Source organism: Camelina sativa, chromosome 14, assembly GCF_000633955.1.
Source record: "Camelina sativa cultivar DH55 chromosome 14, Cs, whole genome shotgun sequence".
NCBI lineage: Eukaryota > Viridiplantae > Streptophyta > Magnoliopsida > Brassicales > Brassicaceae > Camelina > Camelina sativa.
The window spans coordinates 5,460,145-5,483,853 of NC_025698.1; the positions used below are offsets into that span (position 1 = coordinate 5,460,145).

The window sequence follows — 23,709 nt, forward strand, 5'->3', positions numbered from 1 at the left end:
CGGAAAAAGGAAATTACGTTACATGCCATCGGTGAGAGTGTTAAAAGAGAGCTGTTTTTGGAGGGAAAAAATTTCGCCAAACCATAAGTCTACCGTAGAAGTAATGGTAAATTTAGTTAAAATTGGTAGAATTATATAATAGTTTAATCGGTTTACTTAGATTTATTCGGTAGATTAAAGTATAGTGACGGGAGAGATATAGTTAAGCGATAGAGTTACATGCGTAGTAGAGTTATGCGACAGAGATATAAATAGTTATGGTAGATTTAGTAAATTCAATAGAGTTATTTAGTAGATTAAGTCAGAGCCGTAGAGTTATAATTAGTGGTGGTAGAGTAAATTATAAAAAGATTGTTAGAGTTATGCGTGAAATAGAGATTGATGATAGACTTACACGAAGTGATGGTAAAGTAATAATATGGAATTGAGTTATGTGGCAGACTAATAAGAAGTGACAGTAGAGCTAGTGGTGTTGATTGAGTTATAGCTGATAATAGAGTTTATAAAGGATGTTATGATAGAGTTATACTGACTAAATTAGCATAAGAACCATAGAATTTATGTTTGGTGTGGTGGTAGAGTTATTGAGTTGTAACAATTTTTTGTAGGTTAAAAGGGAGTTCCCTACTAAATGAAAAGACAAATTTGCCCTGAAGATGTGTTCCTTAGCCGAACACATCTCGAACCCATCCATTCCAGTACTTTCAGAAATTTGCTCGAGAAATGGTGGAGATCCCTTTGTTATGTGGGAAGTGGGTATTTTCTAGCAACCGTTGGGTGTTTAGGGTGGATGCAAGAAGAGGTTGTAGAGTGATAGGACTGAGAAGACGAATTGGTTATGAGGAGTTTGTTGAAATGGTGTATGAGGATTTCGGGTTAGATAGAAGAGTTTGTGAGGTGAAGTTATCATACAAATTAGGAACAAAGACTTTGCTTTTTCATTACCAGAGGACACCCCGCCGGTGTTTGTTTGTAATGGGAGACAATTTCAAGGACTCATCCGACAAAGTCAAGCAGAAGGAGTGAGTCGGCTTTGTGTTGAAATTGTCCATTCAAGGGAGGAGGAGGAGATCTCTAAAAGCTGGAAATACAATAAATTGGAGATGGCTACCAGTCACGATTACTATGAAGTGAAGGCGGCAGGGAAAAGACAAGTGGGAGAAGACGAGGAAGAAAACGATGAAGACAACAAATTGAGGTTTGATTGTTTTGATGACCCAGATGGAGCAAGTTCAGGGGATGAAGAGTATAGTGTGCTTAATGATAATGAAGTTGAGAAAATTAAGGACGACGAAGAGGCAATTGTGGAAACAACAAAAGCAAAAACAGGTTGTTCGTTTCCTAAAAGTAATTGTAGTTTTCGCAGTCTGTTTGAGGAATTAGATATCAATGAAATTGATATAGCGGTTGGGGAAACATATGAGTCAAGAAAAGCTTTGTGTGTTAGATTGAAGATATTAAGTGTCGTCCAAAAGTTTGACTTCTATGTGCCTCAATCAAGGCCTACTTTGTATGTTGTGAAATGTTGGGTTCGTGGCGGTCGGTGGAGGGTGAGAGCTTCAACGATTGGTGATTCTCCAATTTTACATATTTGGATTTATGAAAGGCAACACAGTTGTTCCGTGACCGAACGGAATAGGCGTGCAAGAAAAGCAACACCAGATATTTTGGCAGAACTCTACAAGGAATTCGTTGGGGGTTTAGGGATTGGTGTTGTGCCAAACCATGTTGCAGCTGGTCTTAATCTACGGTATGGAATAAAGGTAAGTGTATGGAACATTACACTTGATTGTTATATGGCAGTAAGTTCATGTTTGATCTTATACATTTTCTTATTCCTAATTTGTTGTAGATGGGTTATTGGAAAGATCATCGTATTCTCAATTGTGCTCGTGAATTAGTTAGGGGTAGTTATGAAAGTGGATATTCAGAACTACCTTCGTACTTATATATGATTAGAAGAGCAAATCCCGGAACTCTGACTAGGTTAGAAGTGGATGGAGAAGATAGATTCTAATCCATTTTCATAGCATTTGGGGCTAGCATAGATGGATTCCCATTCATGAGGAAAGTCATAGTGTTTGATGGTACCTTTTTGAAAGGAAAATATCTAGGAACGTTGCTAATGGCGACGACACAAGATGGGAACTATAACATATACCCTCTAGCTTTTGCTATGGTCGATACTGAAAATGATGAGTCATGAGAATGGTTTTTTAGACAACTCAGTCGTGTTATTGAAGATGATGAAAGGCTTGCCATTATACCAGATAGACATAAGTCCATCGGGAAAGCAATAGGAAAAGTTTATCCTCTTGCTAGTCGTGGGATTTGTACTTACCATCTACACAAAAATATTCTGGTTAGATTTAAAGGCTCTGAGACGTTTGGTTTGGTGAAGAAGGTTGCAACTGCATATAGGCTCCAAGAGTTCAATGAATTGTTTCAGCAACTGCAACAGGCGAACCCAGACTTACACGCGTATTTGGTGCGGGCTGATGTTAGTAAGTGGAGTCGGTTCCATTTTCCAGGTGATAGGTGTAATTTTACCACCACCAACATAGCGGAGTCTCTCAACAATGTCTTAAAAGCAGCTAGACAGTATCCCATAGTTAGTCTGCTAGAGGAGATACAGATTATGTTGACTAGATGGTTTGCTGCGAGACGGAAACAGTCTGCTCTTATGACAATTATTCTGACTACTCAAGTTGAGACGCTTCTCCAGGTAAGATAACATATGTTTATTTGTCAAGCAGATGAGCTTCTTCACGTTTTACATCTACTAAATATGTAGTGCCCTCTGCTTTACAGGCCCGAGTTGCTCGAGCAAGTTTGCTAACTGTCCAAGAGATTGATCCAAACCAATATGAAGTTAGAAGTGGGGCATCCATGAATGTGGTCAACCTATCACAAAATAAGTGTTCTTGTCGTGTGTTTGATGTTGACAAACTACCGTGTATCCACACAATTGCTGCCTTGGAGACCGCAAATATTTCAAGAATTTCTAAGTGCCATCCCTATTTTCGAACAGATTATCTAAGACATGGTTATGCTAAATCAGTTATGCCGAAGGATGAAACCTGCCCATTACCAGACAATTTCATTGAGAAGAAAGTTAAAATACCACATGTAAGGACTCAATCTGGAAGACCGAAGCTGAGTAGAGCTAAAGGCCCAGTTGAGATTGCCATGGATAGGAAAAGGCCCAGGAAATCCCATTGTTGTGGAAACTGTGGACATGTCGGCCACAATCGTCAAACATGCAATGTTTAATATATTAAGTGACAATATTTGTTTGTTTTTTGTAACTGTGGTAAATGACTTGGTTGTGGCCAAAATTTAACTCTGGAACAACACCCTTATATTATGTGACCTCTTTCCTTTTAAAACTCTCACTTTAAACCTCTATCACATTACCAAGTTAGGTGTGTGTTAAATGGAACATTTAACCCACATTAATGATTCTTCTCAACCGTGAACTGTAAAATTACTTTACGTCCACTCTAGAGTAAAAATATGAATTTTTTCCAACCCCATTATAAAAGCTGCATATGAATGTGTTGGCCTAACACGCTTAACCCTAACACAAAGTGAAACTCAACATGGCTTACATTCCGACGCCCATGGTCACTGATATAATCCGCCGTCTGGGGAAGCATGGGTTTAGGAACCTTGGTCCATTTATCGCTGCGGGACCGACGTACAAAGAGCTTGTATACTCCAACGAAGTCTTGTGTGAGGTAGATTTGGATGAATTTATATTCAATGGCCAACTTGCTAATGTTTCTTCCTCCTATAGGCCCTTCTTGATGAAATGTCTTGAGATAGGACATCCCACAGCAAAATACGTTGAATCTCTAAGGATATTGACTCAAGTTAGTCCTTCACAAGCGGTGTTGGATACGCTTGGTGAATCCGCAACTGATAGTATATACGCACACTTCGCATATGCTATGATGCTCATCTGCTGTGGAGCTTTGGAAGACGGTATACTTTTGACGAAAGCTTTTCCAGAAAGGTCCCACACATACACGACGCTATCATGATCGCTGATCAAGTTGAGACACAAATCAGGGAAATGGGTCTTCTTGGATATCATATTTTTGATGGGTATTATCATTTCGAAATTGCTCCTCTGTGTTGGTCAGAGCATCACAGCGGACTTGACATATGTGAAAATTGTTTCGCATTCACCTACGCTTATAAATTTCGAGAAATGTGTTGCAAGGTAAAATCTATCATGTTTCATATTATTGTATCGTTTTCCTAATGTCGGGATGTATTTGCCAGTTCGTTTACGGTTTTTTCGATTGTGTAATATTGTAAGTTGTATCAGTTATGTGTAATATTTTAAGTTGTATTAGGTGGGTATTATCCATGTTTTAATTAGGGTAAGGAATATGTGTAATATGAATGTTGATTACTAGGACAATCGTTCCATATACTTTATAGTCGTTTTGTATACACAAAAAAACCAACAACATTATAGATGTTCACATCACCATCATTCATTACATGCAACTTTCAACTTTTACACCGCCATATGTATCCCAAAATACATAACCCATGTTTACAAAATACGACCCCAAGATCATAACAAAATTGCATGTTCTATACTTTGTATCTAAGAACATGCAACGTTGTAATGTATACAAAATGAATCTTGGACATCACAGTCGAAGTTCAAAAAATATTGGTTAGCAACTTAGAGTACATAATATAAAAGAGTTCCTTCTTGATGAAACTCGGTGATTATATGAAGGCTGCTCGCTGTGACAGAAACTCAACGCCACCAGTATCGGAACCACGAGGTTTTGGGTCAGTCATTTGGATGAAGCAATCAGTGTCTGGAACCTCATCAAATATCTCAGCAGCAAGTTTTAGTCGGATGGCGGGCATTGCAACATCAGATAAACCTTCGTATGAAATGCCAATAGCTAAACACTCGATTTATTTAAATGCAAAAATTCCACAATCCCCTTGCTAAAAGTTTTGGGGACACGTTTTAGACCTATAAAACGTGAAAGCCCTTGCACTCATCTTTTTTTTGTTCTCAGGAGTGGCGACAATATGCATCAACGCTGGAACCATACGCATATATGGCTTGCAAGACTTCATAACCTCATCCTCTTTGTACAAGCTGCATATATTGTCATAAACTTTAACTTTTCTGCCCACTAAGTCCACTTCTACAGCTACCCAATGGTCATTGTTGATGTTGTGTGCAAAGTACAGAACATCAACATCATCAACCCACCTCTTCTTCGTGACTCCGTAATTAGGGTAGAGACCATTGTATACTTTGAAATACATATCAGTGAACAACCAATTCTTCTGACTGTTAAACTGCTTGTAGTCTTGCATCCATTGATTGACAAACCATGGATCTAAGAAGGCAATCCTATCGGTTAAGAAGGGGGACACGCCTGCATAGATATTTTCCTAAGCATATGCATCAGTGGACACAAGTGCTGCAAGGTTCGAAATAAAACGTTAGTATCCGATTGTTTCCATAATATTCATTCATATAAACTGTAAATGTGTCATAAACAAACCGCATCCTTCAACCAACCGTAAGTCGGATCTTTCTTAGGCCACAACTCCTTTGGTGTCATTATCCTTAAGTAAAAATTAGCTGATGAGTCGCAGGTGTCGAGACCAGTTTCTCTACAACACAAAATTAAACAATTATTCACACAATAATTACACAGTATACAATAAATTGACATCATGAAAAAAGGGAGACTAACAGCTCATTGTCTATGAACCCCATTAACTTGTCAACCTTGCCTGCAGACACTTTCTCAAAAGGATCATAATGCCTTGGTGAAAGTACCTTCCCCTTAAGAATGCGCTTAACCACCGAACTCCCAATGTAGGGGTCAAGCTTTGTTGCTGCAAGGGTTCTATCCCTTTTATGTAGACTACTCTCTCCATCATCCTTACACAACAAATACAACTTGTCTAGCGCCGATTCAATATTTTTCCTAGCCGCATTTTCAATAGGGTCTGAAAAACCTGAATCTGAATCTGGCGATGCGGGTTGCTTTTCCTGTGTACAACCAACCTCTCCAGCTTTTTGTTGGTCACGTATAGTCCCACCTAAAGCAAACGGTGTTATACATTGGTTCTTGGGTGTTGTAAATTCCTGACTTGTATCTCGAAGGCAAACAACAATAGGTTGCTTTGTAATAGGGGTCGAGAGCTTCTCCTTCCAAGTAAGGCCTTCCTTTCTTACATTTTTAGCATTCTTCGCTTGCAACATGGATTTCTTAGTAGGGTTTCTCACCGCACATGAAAAAGGAAAATCTTCCTGCGATGTTTGCTTCATCTTTACTGCCCATGACTAAAACGGGAGATATTAATAGAAACACATAACATGGATGAATAAATTTATTAAGAAACTGAAATACTAAATTTAAATCAACAAGTCAAGTCTTGTGTGACTACACAACCAATTAAACGTTAAAAAGAGAATCGGAAAATGGAAAAGAAGATAATACAGGGCTAAGAAAGAAACTAAAGCTTCAAAACGTTTCAATGCCCACCAACTATTCCATTGTCTGCACAGACAAACCACTCCTCTTTGTAAAACATTTCACATTGTAATTTAAAAAAAGATTTTATTTAAAACCCATCATACCTCATCTTTCTCGGCAGAACCACCAGCCTCCCCTGTTTTTGATTCTTCATCGTGGGCAGCAAGAACTTCTTCTCTAACTCTATTCTCTTCCAAAGCTGCCTTATCAGGTAATCCAGAATTTCCTTTCTTCAACTGGATCACATCATTCTCAAGGACTGAAACCTTTTTTTCTATCTCTTTCACTTGTTCACCAATACTTTTCAACTTCCCTCCCAAGTTTTCATTCATTTCATCAATTTTCCAATCAAGAGTACTCAAAACCTTTAATACACTTTTTAGTGCCCCTTTATCCCCGCCCTCCAGCTCAACATCATCGGCACCATCATCATTTAAATCTTTAAGCTTCACCGGACCTTTTGCTCTCTTGTGCGTGGAGGAGCAGGAAGATGGCGTAAACTTCTTCAAAGGAGGTGGGTCCTCGAAGACACCCTCCTCTCCATCACCGGACCATTCTTTTTCATCTACACATCCGAGGAAAAGATCATGTAGCAAATTATCCAACAACTTATTTCCACCAACTCTTTCTCCAAATACTGCATTTTCCCTTGGCCACATTGGATATATATCCTCTTCACGTCTGAAAACCAAATGCTTAACGTCAACCTACACGTCAAAGACACACAAATAAAAATAGAAACATCAATAGGGTTTGTCAACATATAAAATTCACAGGTTTACTAAGTTTATTCTGGATATTTACCCTACCTTTTTCTTTAACTTCTTCTCTGCAACTAAGGTTGCTTCAACTGAAATCCTTGGTCGGCCTCCACCCCAGCAAAGAAGCGGCACAACAACTTCGACATCATCATCATCAATGATCCGTTTCCTCCCATATTTTTTCCCAAAGTTAACCAAACTTTCCAATGCCCATACAATTAGAACATGTACACATCCATGTATAGCATATGTGTCGTTCTCAAAGGACACAATTTTAATTGACTGATTCAACTCCTTAAATCCAACACGACCCCAAGGAAATCTCTCAAACACCTCAATATCCAGCATTCGTTTCGCATACTCTAATGGAATCCTGCTGGGCCGAGATAGTCCCAATATACCAACATGAAGGACAAACAACAGTCCAATCCTCTTTCTAATTTGAGGAAGCAAGGTCCGATGATTCTTCATCGCTTCATCCAACTCAAACCAGTTTGGACCAACCCCTACATCAACCTTTAACTCAGCCCAGAATTGAGTGTGATCAACATCCACTTTATTCTCATTATCTATCATATCACATTTCAGGCTTGTTATGTCTTCATACTCATAAAGAGAAAACCTGATAGGACTCCCTTCAATCAATGCCCACATCTCATAGCTCCTCTCTATTGCCAGTTGTCGAGTTAATATGTAGTGCACCAACTTTGGCCACCATACATAATCACTATCCGCAAGTTCTAAGATAACTCCTACTTGCGATTTCTCTTTGATTTTCGTGTACATATCTTCCCCAATGCACTCCTTCATAAATCCAAAATTGCTCAATGTGCAATTATTATGCATGCTCCGTCTTTGCAAAGACGATTTCCCTTCAGGATACAACCTTGGAGGGTACCTCTTCTCTGCCCTTGATCCTTTAACTGCAAAAGACAACACAATACTATATTAGATTCTATTTCCTGATTAGCGGAAACGACAAATCTTCTTAAGTCTTGGTTTTTCTACACCCTAAACACCACACTCTCTCAAACTCTATCACAACACTCACTAAAACTCTATCAAAACCCTCACACAACTCTTTCACAACCATCTATCATACTCTATCACAACACTCACTAAACTATCTATCACACAACACTCACGAAAACTCTATCACAACACTCACTAAAACTCTATCACAAAAACTCTATCACAACCCTCACTACAACTCTATCACAAAAACTCTATCACAACCCTCACTACAACTCTAGCACAACACTCACGAAAACTCTATCACAACACTCACACACCTCTATCACAACCATCTATCAAACTCTATCACAACACTCTCTAAAACACTATCACAACACTCACTACAACTCTATCACAACACTCTCTAAAACACTATCACAACACTCACTACAACTCTATCACAACACTCTACATCCAACGCTAAATACACCACAAAACAACAATACAAAACATCTCCTAACCTTTTCCTCCTATACCCTCCCATATCCCTCCTAAACTCCTTTATCAAACTCAATCCCAAACACCCAATTTCAAAATTATACATCTCTCTCAAATCACACACTTACCTTTGGATTTTTTCATCACTAACCCAAATTCTTTCGACTCAACCTTCTTCGTTAGCACCCCGCCACTCACCGGTTTCTTCTCGCCGATTCTAACCCTAGCATAAACACCACACCCTCCATTAGATATTTCAACAAGATTTAACAAAATACGTCAATCATATATACTCGCCCCTTACTCTATTTCGTTACAACGCGGCTGATTTTCCCTTCAAGATAATCTCCCAACGAAACCCAACCCAAATTTGTACTGAAATCTATTATGTATTTAACCACCCACCGAGATCTCCGTCCGAATCCCCGACGATATCGCTTCTGCAATCGCTTCGCCAAGTCGACACCACACAATAGAACACAATTAAACTTTCCCTAGGGTTTCACGATTTCAATTTTTTTTGATAGAATCCGATTTTTTTAATCAAAATGGCATACCCGCAATTAAACAGATAACCAAATGGTTAAACGACTTTTACCAATTAAGTAGTACTACTTTAGTAAGAAAAAAAAAACTGACCTAATCTAGTAATAAACCACGATTTATGTACTAGTCTATTAATTCTTTCATATATATATCCCAAGAGCAAAAGCCAACTACAAATAGTCATGGCTTTACAGTCCTACAAAAAATCTGCTGTCAATCCTAAAACAACAATAAAGCATAGAGAGGCTTTTTTAGCTGAGATCTGCCAATAATGTCTCCACTTCTTTCAGAGCTTGTTCCACTGCGTAGATCACCATCTTCTTAATCTGTTTTTCACATGCCAAAGATTCAAAGAAGATTAAAACAATTAAAGAAAATCCAAAGTTAGAAATCACCGCAAACGACTCACCTCAAGTTTGTCTTCTCTGGCTTTGTGGTTCTTAGGTAGTTGTCGAAACTCATCAGTCAAACGGAGACACTCATCTATGTTCTCTGGGGAAACAAAGTCAACAGCTACCTTTGTGCACGACTGTTCCAAATCCACATTAAAAATTTGTTATATTAGTTACAATGAGAAGTTATAGTTTATAAGACAAGAATCATTCAAACAATAACCTTAAGATTCCGAACTTGATGAGGACAACCCGCAGGAATAAACACTGCTTCTCCTAACTTTTGCACAAATGTCCATGGCTCAATCCCTTATATTCAAAGAACACCAATCAAAACAAACATATGAATATAACGTTGGGAAGTCACAGTTATTACAGTTACAAGTAAACCATACCAAATTCCGCCTTGAGTTTTCTTTTGTGCTCCACGGTCAAGAAACAATACTGGTCATGTATAGGATGATACACCTAACAAAAAGAATCCTATCAGCCAAAATAACCTACTAGAGACTCAGAAACGAAACGTTTCGCAGATTATTTTATATTTGCTAACCTTTTTCACACGAGAGCAAAAAGTATGTCTGAATTCTTTGCAATGCTTCCTTAGATACTCTTCAAGCTTAGGAACATCTTCTCTTCTAAATATGTCCCAAAGTGCACCTCCCGTTTCATCATGATACTCATTCTCATAACTCACAATCTCTTTTCCCTCTGAACCAATTTGCTCCTGAAGCTCTTTCTCATTCTGTTGTTTGTGTTTCTGTTTCAGAGCTTCGATTGCAGCTCTTTGCTCCTCAGTTATTGTTACTTCAGCCGTATGCATCAGGATATTAACCTACAAACAAGACACCTTTATATTATTTGACAAACTACATTTGTATTTAACATTATTGTGTAAGAATTCCGAAAACTTACTGCATCTGACATATCGCAGTGAAGCTTAGTGACTGAATCGCCTCTACCAAGCTCATCTGAAGTCCCATATGCAATGTAGGTTTTTGGACCAAGATCTGGTTTAAGGATTCGTTCAGGAAGTTTTGCAGCAATGTTGAGGATTCCGGATCTAGGATCGCTATATTCTTGGAATGGTAATGCAGAAATGAACTCATCGCAGTGGCGAGGTAAGAGGTTTTCAAACTTGTCTGAAGGAGGCCAATCCTTCAGCTTCAGCATCTCAGGCCAGAAGTTAGCATATGTTCTTCCTTTGCTATATCCTTCAAAGAAACATCGAGTATCGATCTTCACCTGAAATATTAAGAAACAATATGAGCTATGGAACCTCTAAAACACCTTCAAAAAAACGTTATAAGAAATGAGTTTTTACCGCACAGTTAGCTAAACAATCGATAGCTTTGACATCAGACATGTTAGTGCTAGTTGGTGAATCAACATTCTCACATAAAGCCCGCCACATCACCATTGGCTCCCAGCTTAAACCAGCTGTGATGTCAAGAGAGTTTCGAACGATCACTGGTTCACCTTTGGACCAATGCTCTTGGAAATGTAAAAGCTCTTCTTGCATCAGGACATCAAAAGAATCAGGAGAGTAGAGGTAATTGTCATTGGATCCGTCCCTCGAAGCTGCCTTCCTCTTCATACTCTCATCCAAATCAGATGAACATCTACAATATGACATTGTCGGATCCATAATATAAGAGGCTAAGAATGTTTCTGCCTTATGCTCCAAATCTGACATCCAAGTCACTGGTAGGATTCTCTTAAGCTCCAACACAGATTCACCGCAACCGCCTAGCTCTTTTGGTGCACACGGTATGCTTCCATTTTCATCAGCATTCCACTTAATGGATGTAATATTAATAGTTTCATCCTTAGAAACAGAAGAAGAGCTTGGTTCTGCATCTTCGCCATGCATATATCTGGCCCCTTTATTCTCGAATTCTAGCTTGACTTCCGAGCGTTCTGAAAGCCCTCCTCCACGGATCTCTTCGCAACAATTCAGACAAAGCTCATAAGAGCACTTTGTACAGCTTCTATGCAAGTCGACAATTGAAGTTGCACAGTGGTTACTACAGCAAAAAAATAACAAGTCAGTAATATATGAAATAGATACAATATCATGTAACTATTCAAACACATGCAAAAGGATGATACTTACCAGAAGACGCGCTCTTCATTTGAGCATAGAGACTCAGATATATCATCTTGTGAAGCCACTACTCCTATATAGAACAAATCAATTACGTTATCTTGTAGCAAGAAAAAAATCTTGTGTTAGTAGTAGAGGAAGATCACTATATATATACCTTGAACCTTTGCCTCGGTTTCGATTTCTTGATCTTGTGCTTTGCAAAACTTTTTCAGGAAAGGAAGCATTGACACAATCAAGTATTGAAGATGATAAAATCTTTCGTCGTTATTCAGCTTTCTCTTTGATGTCTGTAAGACAAACAGATCATATGAGGATGCACTCATGAAAAACCAATCATATTGAGAATTCTCAATTATGAACCCTTTGGTAAGAATACAATCATACCTCGATTAATCCACTCGAATGCAAACATGAGGAGCAATTGCAAGTTCTGCGGCAAAAGGGACATTGGTCTATGACATCATCCTTGGTCATATGGGGGTACCTGTGACAAACCGCAAGTTTTGTATAAACGGTACTGAAGCACATAGACAGAAGAAAGAATGTAACAAAAGTTAAGGACAAAAAAACTAACCACTTCTTTATGCATGGAAGACAATACAATCTTTCTTCACAAAAAGTGCAAATGAAGAGATATCTTCTTTCCCCTTGAGAGCATTGATGGCAAATTGCAAGATCTCCCAAATCTGCCTGTGTAGGAGAAGCAAAAAAGAAACATGATTTTCACACATCATGTGTTCTGGTTGTGTATAGAAGAACAAATGTTTTACCTTCAAATTCCTTGTCATGCTTCTGCAGTCATTCCAATACTCAATTTTCAGATGAGAATCCAAGAGTTCAGAGTCAAAACGCGAACTGGAAGCGCTAACAACATCTATCTCGTTACCACGAAACCAAACATCCGCACTATCTGAATTCTTTCTCCGGCTACGAGATGTTGCCTTGCTGAAAGGAACAACTTGGAGTTTTCGTTCCCGATTCTTCTTTTCATCATCAACAACTTCTTCTTCTACTTCTTCTTTAGCTCTCCTTTTGACAGAGCTCCTCTGCTTCTTTTTTTTTTCCTCACATTCATCATCATCCCCACCACTTCCTACTCGTCTCTTCTTTCTTGAAGATTTCGCTTTAATCTCATCAGCTTTAGAGCGTTTCCGTGTTTTGTTAGACACTCGCTTCACACATTCCACACTACTACTCTCTTCTTCTAAATCCGATGAGCCACTGCTGAGACTCGTTGCCCCAACCAGTTTCTTCTTCTCCTTCACACCATTGTTCACTCCATTAGCAGTTACTACTAGACTCTCCATAATTCTCAATTTCCACCTGCAAAAACCAGAAAAAATTAAGACTCAGATTATATAGGATTAGCCTTAAAAAAAATAAACCGGAAAAAGGATTCTACACCGAAGTCTCCAAGATTATAGGTTTCTCCCACACATTACGAAATGGATACTATCAAATTAGTATACAGTTCTAAAACCCTAACAATCACAAAAACCAAAACCAGATAGAGAGATTATTAAGTCGAGTGAAGGGAACAAGGGGTATTAGGGTAATATTAAAACAAAAACAGAACTTGACGAACTCGAAACATAAATATCGGATTCAAGATAACAAGAAATAAGAATTTTAAACGACAGAAACCGAAAAAAAAAAAAGGAGTCTTGGGAACAGGGTCAGAGAGTATAGAGAGTAGCATCACCTTTTTAAAATACTGATAAAAGCTTTTTCAAACAAGAGATTTATTCATCTACTCAAATTCAGTCGACATCTCTCACACAACGAAGCGAAACGCATTCAGAACTTCCTGATTCAGTGAAACATAAAGAAAGAAGAAAAGGATATGTTCGAAAACGTTTTTTTTAAAAAAGAGTTTCTCTGAGGAATAGAAAAAAAAAAAAAAAAAAAAAAATTNAATTAGTCAAAGAAGAAGGAAGGAAGAAGAAGAAGAAGCGATTCTAAAAAGTAGCTAAAGCGACTGATTCATATTACCCGTACGTTCGGATTATGAGTGGAACCACGCGCGCGCGTGTCGATTTGTTAGAACCCCCGAAGCCACTGATTCGCTCTCCGTCACATCCACCCAAAGCTTTTTTTTTACTCAAACTTAAATTACTCATCGATATACACAATATGGATAAAATCTTAGGCATAATTGCAGTTTTTTTTTTATAAGTAAAGATTTTTTCTAAAGCTGTTTTTTTTTAATATGATATCAATCATGGGTGTAATTTTAGGCTGTCTAATTCTGTAAATAATACGAAGATATGTTAATAAAGTTGAATATAAAGAAATATGTTTTTCTTTGATAATTTTTTTTCAACCAAAATATTTTTTTCTTTATATGTGTGTGTGTGTATAATAAGAAAAGATGGAAATAAATTATTCCTATGTACAATGTATACTATTCCACCAGTTACCATTCTATATTTATGAGAGTAATTTACTCAATTTTGCATTTATTATTATGGTGGTCAGATTTTTTCTTTTGAATTGTTAGCATTTAAAGAGAAATAAATACGTATAACCATTTTTGCTAAAAAAATACTATACTCTACAATACAGTGTTGACTCTTATCTTCTTTTTTTTTTTGTAAGTGTTGACTTATCAAAAGAAACTAAAGTGTTGTGTGTGTGTTTTTTTTTTAGTATAAAAAAACCACGCATAGATTCGGAACTTTGGGAGTAGTTTATCTACTAAAAATAGAAACTAAATTTCGAACCTGTTCGGTATTGACAGATGTGTGATACACTTCGATGGTTGAGGCGTTGGGCAATAAGGATATAGATTCCTTTTAGCACTGATTTGTTTTTCCTCAACAAGACAACAATTGTCACGAACATATCCAATGGGATTTCAGAAAAGTATATATTTTAAACCCAAATATTTAATGTAAAACATACTCAAAAGTCAGAACCAGAAATATTCTCATAATATACAAAATCTGACTATATAAAAACAAAACTAATAAAAAACAAAAAATTCCCAACATGTTACTTTCAATTTCTTTATATACTGTATGAAGGTATAAAACCCAAGCCCGGTTTAAGTGAATCAATGGGGGTCTCTTTTAACACTTTGACGGTGGCGAACGCGAGGAACCGCGGCTAACATGGCTAGCCGCCGGAGTATTTAGCCGTGACTGACGTTTCGTTGGCACAGTAACACATTCATCATCCGAATCCTCGACGCAATAACTGGACATATCATCAAACCGACTGTCTTCATAGTGGTCGTCTCTGAATACCGGATGAATATATGCTTTCTGAAGATACGGTTTCAGATTAAAGTTTGGTTCTCTAGCTTTTTCCAATGTATCTTTGACCATTGCGTCCTGTAAACCACACCATATGATATCTCAATCAAAAAGATATACTTAACCAAAACCAGCCACATACAGTAGAATCAAATACAGAGTTTTACTTAACAGATGACAAAACCTTTGGTTTGAGTAAAAATGTGAGATTTTTTTGTCGACTAACCTTCAAGGGGTGACGGAGGAATGCTGGTTCGTACCGGCCTTTGCAGAACCGGTGAAAGAAAAATGTGAGGATCGGTAAGACGAGGAGGAAAGGCGTGGACTGAGCGGCTCCTTTAGTGCTCAGTAGTCCCATTAAAAGGACTTGCGAGATGATCAATGCTGATATTATACGTCCATGAACATCTGGCCAGAACCTAGCCCCACTTTCATATTCCTGATTGTACACATTTATGATCTGCAATAAAGCCAAAAAAAACAGTCAAACAAGAAAGTTCAAGAACAAACGATTTAACACTTTATCCGGTTTAGTTGATTACCAAGGAAAAGTTTGACAAGAGAAAATAATCTTGAAGATGTTAAAAGAAGAAAGCAGAGTTTGTTTACTAACCTGATGACGAAATACGAGGTAGGCCAATGCGAAGAAGACTATAATGAACGGGAGTAGAACAGGAGTCACAGGGGCATAGACAAGACCGAGGAGGAAGTAGAGTTGAATCCGAGGCTCTGTCGCATGATAATTGATCTGTCCAGGGTTCATTGCTTCTTCTCTATCCTTTTCAGTTTTCACCAAGAAGAAGTTCTTTATATGGAAAAAGATGAGAGGTTTCAGCCTCAGAATCTCCCCTGCAACACCCGCCCAACCGTCCACCATTATATATGTAATAAAAAACGTTGCTTTTATCGGTATGGCGACTCCAACCGTCCTAGGAATCCTGACAAGTGCAACAATACATAAGCTCAACAATCTATAACGTTCCCCCAAGAGACATAGAGAAAAGGGAGAGAGCTTACTGATTTGCGGATTGTTTGAGGAAAGAATCGAGCTGTTCAAATGCAGAGCCAGCGATTATGCTTCCAAGGAAGACATTGACGAGATTAAACATATAATATCGAGAAGCCGCTCTTCTCTCTAACGATGATAACGATACAAACCCTTCGAACTTGGACATTACCATCAAAATGCTCGGCAGAAATATTAGAAAGAGCTTTAACACAATACCCGGTAGGAAACCTTGGATAAACGATTTAACAAGGTCCCTGCAAAACATAGCATATTCAAACATCTAAGTGGACAAGGAGAGGAGAGACAGAGAGAGAGAGAGAGAGGGAAACATTACTTCTCGACGAGGGATTTGAGGAACGGAGCATGTTTCTCGATGCCTTCGATGCTTGCTAAGGATTGAACAAAGGCTATAGGAATCATGAAGAAGAAAGTGAGGAAGAAGAATGCAATGTGCATTATAAGTCTTCTTACTGTCAAAGAGACATAAGGTATGGCGAGGTTCGACCAAAACACTTCTCTTGCCTCGGGAGCCCATTCAGTTAACCATTCGGTCGGATCACTCGACTGTTGTGTCTGTGCACAAACCGCAGCACCCCACCGTGTTTTAAAAGAGACAAAAGCTGCTGGCATTATGCTCGAGTCATCTTTCTTTACTTTCTTCCTTTCCTCCGATATCTACTCAAGAAAAGCTAAGTCAGGTTTGACTAGTTTTAACTGAGAAAGGTGTTGTAGCAAGAAATGAGAAGACAAATGATACTTACTTGCTCGTTTAATTTCTCGATTTCAGCTATATAATGATCGATTGCGTCAACATTTTTGCCCCATAGACCAAGAAACCCCGTCTGGTTCCCCAAATAAGACAACATAAGACAGTTTCGAGACAAAGAGACAAGCTTCTTTAAGTTTGTGTCTAAGACCACTTAGTTACCTTTATCTTTGGCCTTTGTTCCTGGTTCCTCATATACTTCAATTGGTAATAGTCAAGCCAGTTCTGCGTGCTCTTCTTCTGCTCCACTAATGCTGCCAAATCGTTTGCATTATACACAACCTGGATAAATCAAGTTGTAAGATTTAAACACAACATGGGAAAAAAAGACTGATTATTTCTAAGTAATGAATGAGATTATAACCTGATGTGTAAGATAATGGTCTGGATGGTTAACTAGAAAGAAATGTTCCACACACTCACTAATGGACTCGTCTGGGTCTGCTGGTACGTTCCTAACCAAAACCTGTGAAAACAAACTGGATCAGTCCAAAGGTTATAACATCAGGAAACAAAACTGATCAGTGATCATATATAATAATGCTTTACCGTGAACTGATCAGGTCGCCGTTGCTCGTTCTGGAGAAATGCCAAACGCATAGCAGCTACTTTCTCATACTCTTTCATCAGAACATAGCAAGTCCAGAATGTAAAGGCGTAAGCCATCACCAAGTGAGTCCAAAACCTTCAAAAAACACAAACTTTAAAGACATAGAAGGATGAAAGAATCAGATATGAGATTTGTTTTTATAGGATTTGCAAACCTGTCTGAACCACGTTCGATATTCGAGATGGATAACTTATCAATATCACTAGATGTAACATTACGAAGCTTCGCTAGTTGCAGACCTTCACTAGTCCAATTAACAGGTACAAGAATCGACCACGCAAGTAAAGCAATGGGGACAAAGATCTTAAGCCTGATTAAAAAAAAAAAATAAATAAAAACAGAGAAAACAACAAATAATAAGTCTTAAAGATGAAACCATGCTAAAGGCCTAAAGCAACAACCTTTCACAATAAAAATTAACAAAAAAGATGAGTACCCAATCAAGTAAATCCTCAAGTAGACAGCAGAATCCAAACCAGCATGGTCAATAAGTTCAGGCTCAGGCATCTTAAGAGCAGCGGGCATCCAGTTCAAGAAACGGAGGTAAGAGCCTAAGTTGACATTGACAAACTTGCTGACAAGAGCACCAGAATGCAAAGGGCTGCTTCTAATACCTTTGAGATACCATTTAGGGAAATAAACCCTGTCGTTGAAAGGTTGAATCCTCAAGATTGCAAATGCTAAAAGGAAGATGATGGCTGTGAGTATGTTGATCGTTGCTGCTACTCCAATATCTCCTAGTGTTGCCATCTCTTCTCTTTAATAACTCTTTAGCTCTCAATCTATATATATCTCAAATCTAATAATCCCCCGTTTGGAATTCAAACGCTTCTTCACCTGCAAAATCGATTCAAAAAAAAAAAACCTTTGAAATCACAAAAGTTTTTACATTGAAATGGCGTGTTGTGTTGTGTATTTATTAAAAGCAAGAAGAAGTAATTAATATGGAAATTTATATTTATAAAGATTTTTTTTTTTTTAAATGGTAAACCTATAAAATCTTTTTGAGAAAGGAAGAAGATAAGGAGGAATTGATAAAGAGAACAAATTCACAGCATTTCTAAAAAGATAGAACTTTTATCTCTACATTCTTGGAATAACATCACTCATTAATAATTTTATATAAAAAAAAGCTTAATTGAGAAACTAGTACATTGAACAAGTGATTAGAATCAAAATCTCTAAAAGAAACCCAAAAACCCAGAAAAAAATTGTGTTTTTTATTTTTTTGTTGTTGGAGTAACGTATCTTTCTGACAAGAAAATACACTTTTTCCTAAAATTTCTGTATAAGCAATCTAACTAGTAGTAATTATTAGTTTACTTAAATACCAAATTGAAGAAGGAGAAAAAAAAATGTAAAAAGAAAAAACTAGAAAACCAAATTAAAGAAGTAAGGGTATACCTTAGATTTGTCACTGTTTCATACAGAAGCTTGAGAAAAACATTCATCAAACTCTTTAAAGAACAGAGAGAGAGAGAGATCGGTCTGATTCTTTACACATAAACCAAAGAAAGTAGAAGGGAAAAAAAAAGAGACGATGTGTCTGTCGTTGATATAGCTGTGTAAAAACGCTGAAAGAACACGGATCAGGAATAATAATAAAGTGAGGACGAGGAAGAAGAAGATGAAGACACTTTAAAAACAAAAATAATGTAACTCCAAAAAGCTCTCTTTTTAATTTATTTATTTTTGGTTGTTGTTGATTAGCGCATTTGGGTGAATTTAATTAAATATATATATAATAAGGTGATGTTGGTCCGCGTATAGTCAGAGTTTTCTATCTGGCTCTTTCTTCAAAGTTAATTTCGTCATTAGTAGTAGTAAAGCGTTATTTATTTCAATTAATTTAAGTGCATTGTTATTAGATTTGATCACGAGTTCAGCTATCTGCCACGTGGGGGCGGCAACGGTTGTATTTCCTGTACGTGCCACGTGTGTTTCTCCGTCGATTGAGAATTTGTTGATTATGTCACGCGCCGAACTTTGAGCGTGACTTGCACGTTCCAATAAAAATAATACTTAGATGATCCACTAGCAACGTTCATATTTTGAATGGAAAAGCGGGGAATGAAGAACGACATCGTTTTAGCTTTAAGTGGGTGTTGGTGGTTGATGTAATGGACACGATTGCTTGGATCAAGGAACGGATCGAAGAGAAACAAGGCATTCATCCTTCTCAACAGAGGCTCGTCTTCACCGGGACACAACTTGCTGATGACCACCACCAAACCGCCAAATATTACAACCTCGAACCTGGTAGTCTAGTTGCTTTGGTTCTCTCACTTTTTTCTTTCTTCTGTTCTTATGGATTCCCCCATGTTAATTGGTTGTTTTGGTTCTACGAAATTCTGACTTTTGCCTACTTTTTTAGAGGAATTAGTTAGTTTTTTTTTCGTATTTTTAATTGAATTTATGTGATTTCGAAATCTTTGTGAAACTTACTAGAAAAACCAGATTGCAAACCCCAAGAGAAAGGAAAAAAAACATTCTTTACAGTTGATCTGTATAGGTGGGTTGTGAATGTGATTTTATGAAATTCTGAACTTTGCCTACTCTGATTACTAGAACAACAAATATGCAACTAATCCGGTCTGGTAAATCAGAATGTTACACCAAAATCTTTATCATATAACGAAAAAACTCAACTCGTACGTTTTGATTCGAAACATGATAACACAAAAATAGGATCAATTGGTTAAACCGTTACAAAAAGAAGAACAACCCATTGTTAATCGCTTTCTTTTAACCATCTCAATAAACCAAATCAAAACCGGACGGCAAAAAAAGAGAGTAGAAAGTAGGAAAATCATGAAATTTTATTATTATTGATCTTTATCATGCATGACACATACATTCTTTACATCTTGGGTAACGGTAAACGCTGCGTCCAGTAGGTCTAGCGGATACATGTTTTGTTTGTCTATTCGCTTTCCTTACTCTTTTCTCAAACACGTTCCACTCTATCGTACTGTTCTTCATCAATATGTCCGAAAGTCTCCGTTTGTTCGGTCTTATTGTCGGCATTTTCCCGCCTCCGTAATATATCCGATAGCCCGATACTAGAGACGATAACTGACTCCCTGGATCCGTCATCGCAAACGCATCTGCCGCAGCACAAGCGATGAAATCTAATGCCGCTAGCTACACCAAAAGGAAAACAAACAAAAAAAAAAACACATATGAGGTCTTAAAACGGATCAAATTAAGCTACATGGAAACGTTTTGCTTTTGTTATGTACCTGAGATGAAAAGTTCTTGAATGGTTGTAGCTCGGATTGTGTTAGTAACTTCTCTTTGGTGACTACGTTCGGGTATAAGCTTGTTAACACGGCTAACCGTTTTGATCCTCCATATATATTTGCGCCAGCTACAAAAACTCGGGTTTCACGGTTGAAGCCGAGAGCCGCGAGCATAAGCACGGCTTCTTCGGGTGTTAACGGACAAAGTCCTTCCGTCCTCAAAACATCAGCAGATGGGAACCTTAATTACAACAGAAAACCGAAACAGAGTAATTTAGGTTTAGGTTTGAAAACAAGGAAGAGGAAGCTTGAGTGTGAAGTAAAAGGAACAAACTTTTTTGTTTTAGTTAAAGTTGAAAGAGATGGAAAGTGTTTTTGGCGATAAGAATCGAACTCTTTCTCTTCTGTTTTGCCTCCTCCAAAGTAACATAGAGAGTGAGCCACCATGTCGATTTCAAACCGTAGATGGAGAGCAAGGTACTTAGAAGAAGAAGCACCCTCCTGCTGCAAAGGAGGATCAGACGACTTATTGTCCAAGACTGAGGAAGCGAATTTTGGACCAAGAAGTTGTTGATCAAGAGGTGCAACGTAAGATCCGCTTCCTCGTAATCTCCTCACAAGCAAAGCCGCAGTTTCTTGTATTCTCGGGATGAAGTTTAGCGCGTGAAAGTTACATCTGCACCGAAGCCTCTACTTCCAAAAAAGTTTAGCACAAAGAAGCTAACTAGAGATAGAAATGCAGAGGACTGAAAGAAATTATCTACCTGTAACTCAAATGGCATTGGATCAAAGGCTAAGCGGTTACCGAATCCGACAAAATGGACTACTTCGTTCTTGAGTAGTATAGGGAGAATATGTTTCATATAGAAGTCTGGTTTGGCTTCTTTCATCATTTCTATATCTGTCACCTTAAGAGAGATAAAAGTGACAACAACATGAACAAAAAGAAAACAGAAAGATGAGACTCGAACGCATCAAGATTAGGGAGAGAATATATGTAAAACTCACGACACTGCCGATTGGTTCAAGATCCAAAGACTGAAGATCGTTTGGTAGTTCCTTTACTATCCGAATATCGGGAGACAAATACTTCATAAAATGTTCCTCTTGGTAGATATCTCCAAACTGACTATATGAAGTATCAAAGTTCAATACATCCGTTACAAATGTAAAAGCCAAGTCTTCTGTCGTAAGTATATATGATTTGAAAATGGTTATAGCTAGTTTGAGATAGAGGACGGAGAGCTTACAATAGTTACCTTGCATCTGTCCAAACGTCACTCAACATGAACTTAGGAATGACGAGAGTCGCATTGAGCAGTCGAGCTACAACAACAATGTTACATACCTGTGAAGAAATGAAATAGTTATAGTCCACTAGAGAAATTTTAAATATAAATTGTAGGACGAGGAGAAGAAAACTTACAGCAACTCTTTGTTGATTAATCCCTCCGTTTGCAGTTACCATTATATATCCATTTTTGCCATCTAAAATTCAGGACATGTAAAACTCCATAAGAAACAAGCTGTAATACAAATTTAAAGAAAGAGAGGGAGAGAGAAAGAAACCATTAGGAGTCCAAGAACGTTTCTCAGCGCAAGGCTTCCATGCCGAAGCTTGTTCCCTTGGCTCCTGCCATAAGTCTTTTGGCTCAAGTTTGTTCTGCTAAATATCAGACACCATTACAATAACCGTTACCATGCGAAATAGAACTAAGAGTAACAAAACAGCGTTATGGCCAAAGGAAGTATAAGATTGGTTTTTGAAGATTACATTTACCTCTCCCAAAGCATGAGAAGCCAAACTCAACATCCGACCATATGTTCCATTATATTTCCTCTTTGATTTTTCAAACCTTTTACGCTCTCCCTTCTGGTTCACACAACAACATAAAGTTAGATCGAATAAAACTTTAAGATTAGACCCAAAAAAAAACACACAAAAAAAATTGTATGTGAAAAGAGTGTAACACAAGAAACATAAGTAATTATAGAAGAAACAGGTCATTGACCTGTGAAAGAATCAGTTTTGGGTTCCGGTTAGGGTTCTTAGAGAGTCCTCTTCGAAGCCAGACACGACCTTCGTGAAGGCGAGAGAGCATGAACCAATTAACGAGGCAAAAGAAACCCAAAATCGCGATAACGCCAATGGCTGCTTTAGCCGTTCCTCTCTCGGAACAAGCTCGTATTCTCTTCTTGTTCCCTCGCTTTATCGTTTGTTTTGGATTGATCAGGTCTCCGGCGAATGCAGAACACCGGATCGGGCCTAGACGCGTCGAATGAGATGGTGTACCACCGTAGACGTGAAGATCAGGTGACTCGGGTCTCTCTTCGTCGTCAAGTCTCTCTTGTCCCATGATCAACAAAAGTCTCATTTTCTTTGTCTCTCTCTCCTCTCTGTGTCTGAATCGACAAAGGGGGAGAGAGAGACTAAACTAAAGGATCGATGTAAGAAATTGCCATAAATAAGCAAGCGAAAGCTTTGCCGAATTTAACGATGATAGTGAGAGAGAGAGAGAGAGAGAGAGAAAGAGATTATTTGAGTGAGTCTATATATTATTTTCTTCGTTCGGAACTTCGAATATCATTAACGTATAACCTTAGTTTAATTTTAGATCCATACGCATGCATGTTGAATTTTATAAACTCGTTTTCTCCATACAGTTTTGCTTAGCTATGAACAGAAAACTACACGTTCTGTAATTATTGATCACCATCCAATAAACCATAAACAGATTTTGCTAATATGAAAACAAAAAATAACTAAATTCTACTAATAATGCTACTTGACAAAATATATGGACTAACTATAGGTTTTAGGATCTATCTATCTATAAACGTTTTTACTATACATATAAAGTTAAGTCATAAGTGTTATTTCGCTTTCAAATTAGCAGATCTAGTAGAATACCCATTAACAAAACCAATCTTCCAGTAGATGATTTATTTGAAAATTGATTAATTAGTGCATGCATGGGACCTTGATGTATCTTTAGAGCCTAACTTTTAATGGGTTTAAAAGAAA

General features: G+C 37.8%; 4 protein-coding genes across 7 annotated transcripts; all 4 read right to left on the minus strand.

Moving 5' to 3' along the window:
- On the minus strand, window positions 4,524-9,306 carry LOC104739847. Its single transcript, XM_010460314.1, has 6 exons — window positions 9,057-9,306; window positions 8,881-8,975; window positions 7,349-8,223; window positions 6,644-7,246; window positions 5,751-6,346; window positions 4,524-5,667 (listed from the first exon to the last, which is right to left on the minus strand). The coding sequence occupies exons 2-6, from the start codon at window positions 8,894-8,896 to the stop codon at window positions 5,544-5,546; spliced, it is 2,214 nt and encodes a 737-aa protein (XP_010458616.1). The 5' UTR covers window positions 8,897-8,975; window positions 9,057-9,306; the 3' UTR covers window positions 4,524-5,543.
- Window positions 9,406-13,692, minus strand: LOC104739846 (lysine-specific demethylase JMJ25-like). 2 transcript variants are annotated; one of them, XM_019235316.1, is made up of 13 exons: window positions 13,503-13,692; window positions 12,571-13,123; window positions 12,375-12,490; window positions 12,185-12,284; window positions 11,955-12,087; window positions 11,807-11,864; window positions 11,015-11,717; window positions 10,606-10,935; window positions 10,244-10,525; window positions 10,086-10,158; window positions 9,914-9,999; window positions 9,708-9,827; window positions 9,406-9,624 (listed from the first exon to the last, which is right to left on the minus strand). In XM_019235316.1, exons 2-13 carry the CDS (start codon window positions 13,105-13,107, stop codon window positions 9,550-9,552), a joined length of 2,613 nt encoding a protein of 870 aa, XP_019090861.1. In that variant the 5' UTR covers window positions 13,108-13,123; window positions 13,503-13,692; the 3' UTR covers window positions 9,406-9,549. The 2 variants fall into 2 exon arrangements, with proteins under 2 accessions (XP_019090861.1, XP_010458615.1); XM_010460313.1 differs by having other exon boundaries at window positions 11,807-11,870.
- Window positions 14,656-19,060, minus strand: LOC104739848 (CSC1-like protein At1g11960). The gene is made up of 12 exons (XM_010460315.2): window positions 18,847-19,060; window positions 17,879-18,279; window positions 17,597-17,752; window positions 17,382-17,517; window positions 17,197-17,298; window positions 16,995-17,114; window positions 16,828-16,908; window positions 16,401-16,741; window positions 16,075-16,320; window positions 15,671-15,995; window positions 15,284-15,517; window positions 14,656-15,135 (listed from the first exon to the last, which is right to left on the minus strand). Exons 2-12 carry the CDS (start codon window positions 18,190-18,192, stop codon window positions 14,872-14,874), a joined length of 2,319 nt encoding a protein of 772 aa, XP_010458617.1. The 5' UTR covers window positions 18,193-18,279; window positions 18,847-19,060; the 3' UTR covers window positions 14,656-14,871.
- On the minus strand, window positions 20,250-23,225 carry LOC104739849 (uncharacterized protein At1g04910-like). 3 transcript variants are annotated; one of them, XM_010460316.2, is made up of 10 exons: window positions 22,697-23,225; window positions 22,459-22,557; window positions 22,254-22,347; window positions 22,111-22,172; window positions 21,944-22,032; window positions 21,693-21,813; window positions 21,449-21,592; window positions 21,019-21,374; window positions 20,685-20,925; window positions 20,250-20,586 (listed from the first exon to the last, which is right to left on the minus strand). In XM_010460316.2, the coding sequence occupies exons 1-10, from the start codon at window positions 23,057-23,059 to the stop codon at window positions 20,281-20,283; spliced, it is 1,875 nt and encodes a 624-aa protein (XP_010458618.1). In that variant the 5' UTR covers window positions 23,060-23,225; the 3' UTR covers window positions 20,250-20,280. The 3 variants fall into 3 exon arrangements, with proteins under 3 accessions (XP_010458618.1, XP_010458619.1, XP_010458620.1); XM_010460317.2 differs by having other exon boundaries at window positions 22,254-22,350; window positions 22,465-22,557; window positions 22,697-23,224; XM_010460318.2 differs by having other exon boundaries at window positions 22,465-22,557; window positions 22,697-23,223.

What these genes read in the sequence shown, in the direction of transcription:
- LOC104739849 (XM_010460316.2), bottom strand. Translation starts at nt 23,059, where the DNA reads ATGAGACTTTTGTTGATCATGGGACAAGAGAGACTTGACGACGAAGAG. An exon ending in GACGTTTGGACAGATGCAAG is followed by an intron (nt 21,814 to 21,943) that starts GTAACTATTGTA and finishes TACTTCATATAG; the next exon opens with TCAGTTTGGAGATATCTACC. An exon ending in CAATGCCATTTGAGTTACAG is followed by an intron (nt 21,375 to 21,448) that starts GTAGATAATTTC and finishes TTTTGGAAGTAG; the next exon opens with AGGCTTCGGTGCAGATGTAA.
- LOC104739846 (XM_010460313.1), bottom strand. Translation starts at nt 13,107, where the DNA reads ATGGAGAGTCTAGTAGTAACTGCTAATGGAGTGAACAATGGTGTGAAG. An exon ending in ATCAAGTTCGGAATCTTAAG is followed by an intron (nt 9,828 to 9,913) that starts GTTATTGTTTGA and finishes GATTTGGAACAG; the next exon opens with TCGTGCACAAAGGTAGCTGT. An exon ending in CCAGAGAAGACAAACTTGAG is followed by an intron (nt 9,625 to 9,707) that starts GTGAGTCGTTTG and finishes TGTGAAAAACAG; the next exon opens with ATTAAGAAGATGGTGATCTA.
- LOC104739848 (XM_010460315.2), bottom strand. Translation starts at nt 18,192, where the DNA reads ATGGCAACACTAGGAGATATTGGAGTAGCAGCAACGATCAACATACTC. An exon ending in CTCAAACAATCCGCAAATCA is followed by an intron (nt 15,996 to 16,074) that starts GTAAGCTCTCTC and finishes TGCACTTGTCAG; the next exon opens with GATTCCTAGGACGGTTGGAG. An exon ending in TCCTCCGTCACCCCTTGAAG is followed by an intron (nt 15,136 to 15,283) that starts GTTAGTCGACAA and finishes TGTGGTTTACAG; the next exon opens with GACGCAATGGTCAAAGATAC.
- LOC104739847 (XM_010460314.1), bottom strand. An exon ending in GTTCTGCCGAGAAAGATGAG is followed by an intron (nt 6,347 to 6,643) that starts GTATGATGGGTT and finishes CTCCCGTTTTAG; the next exon opens with TCATGGGCAGTAAAGATGAA. An exon ending in GGGTTCATAGACAATGAGCT is followed by an intron (nt 5,668 to 5,750) that starts GTTAGTCTCCCT and finishes TTTGTGTTGTAG; the next exon opens with AGAAACTGGTCTCGACACCT.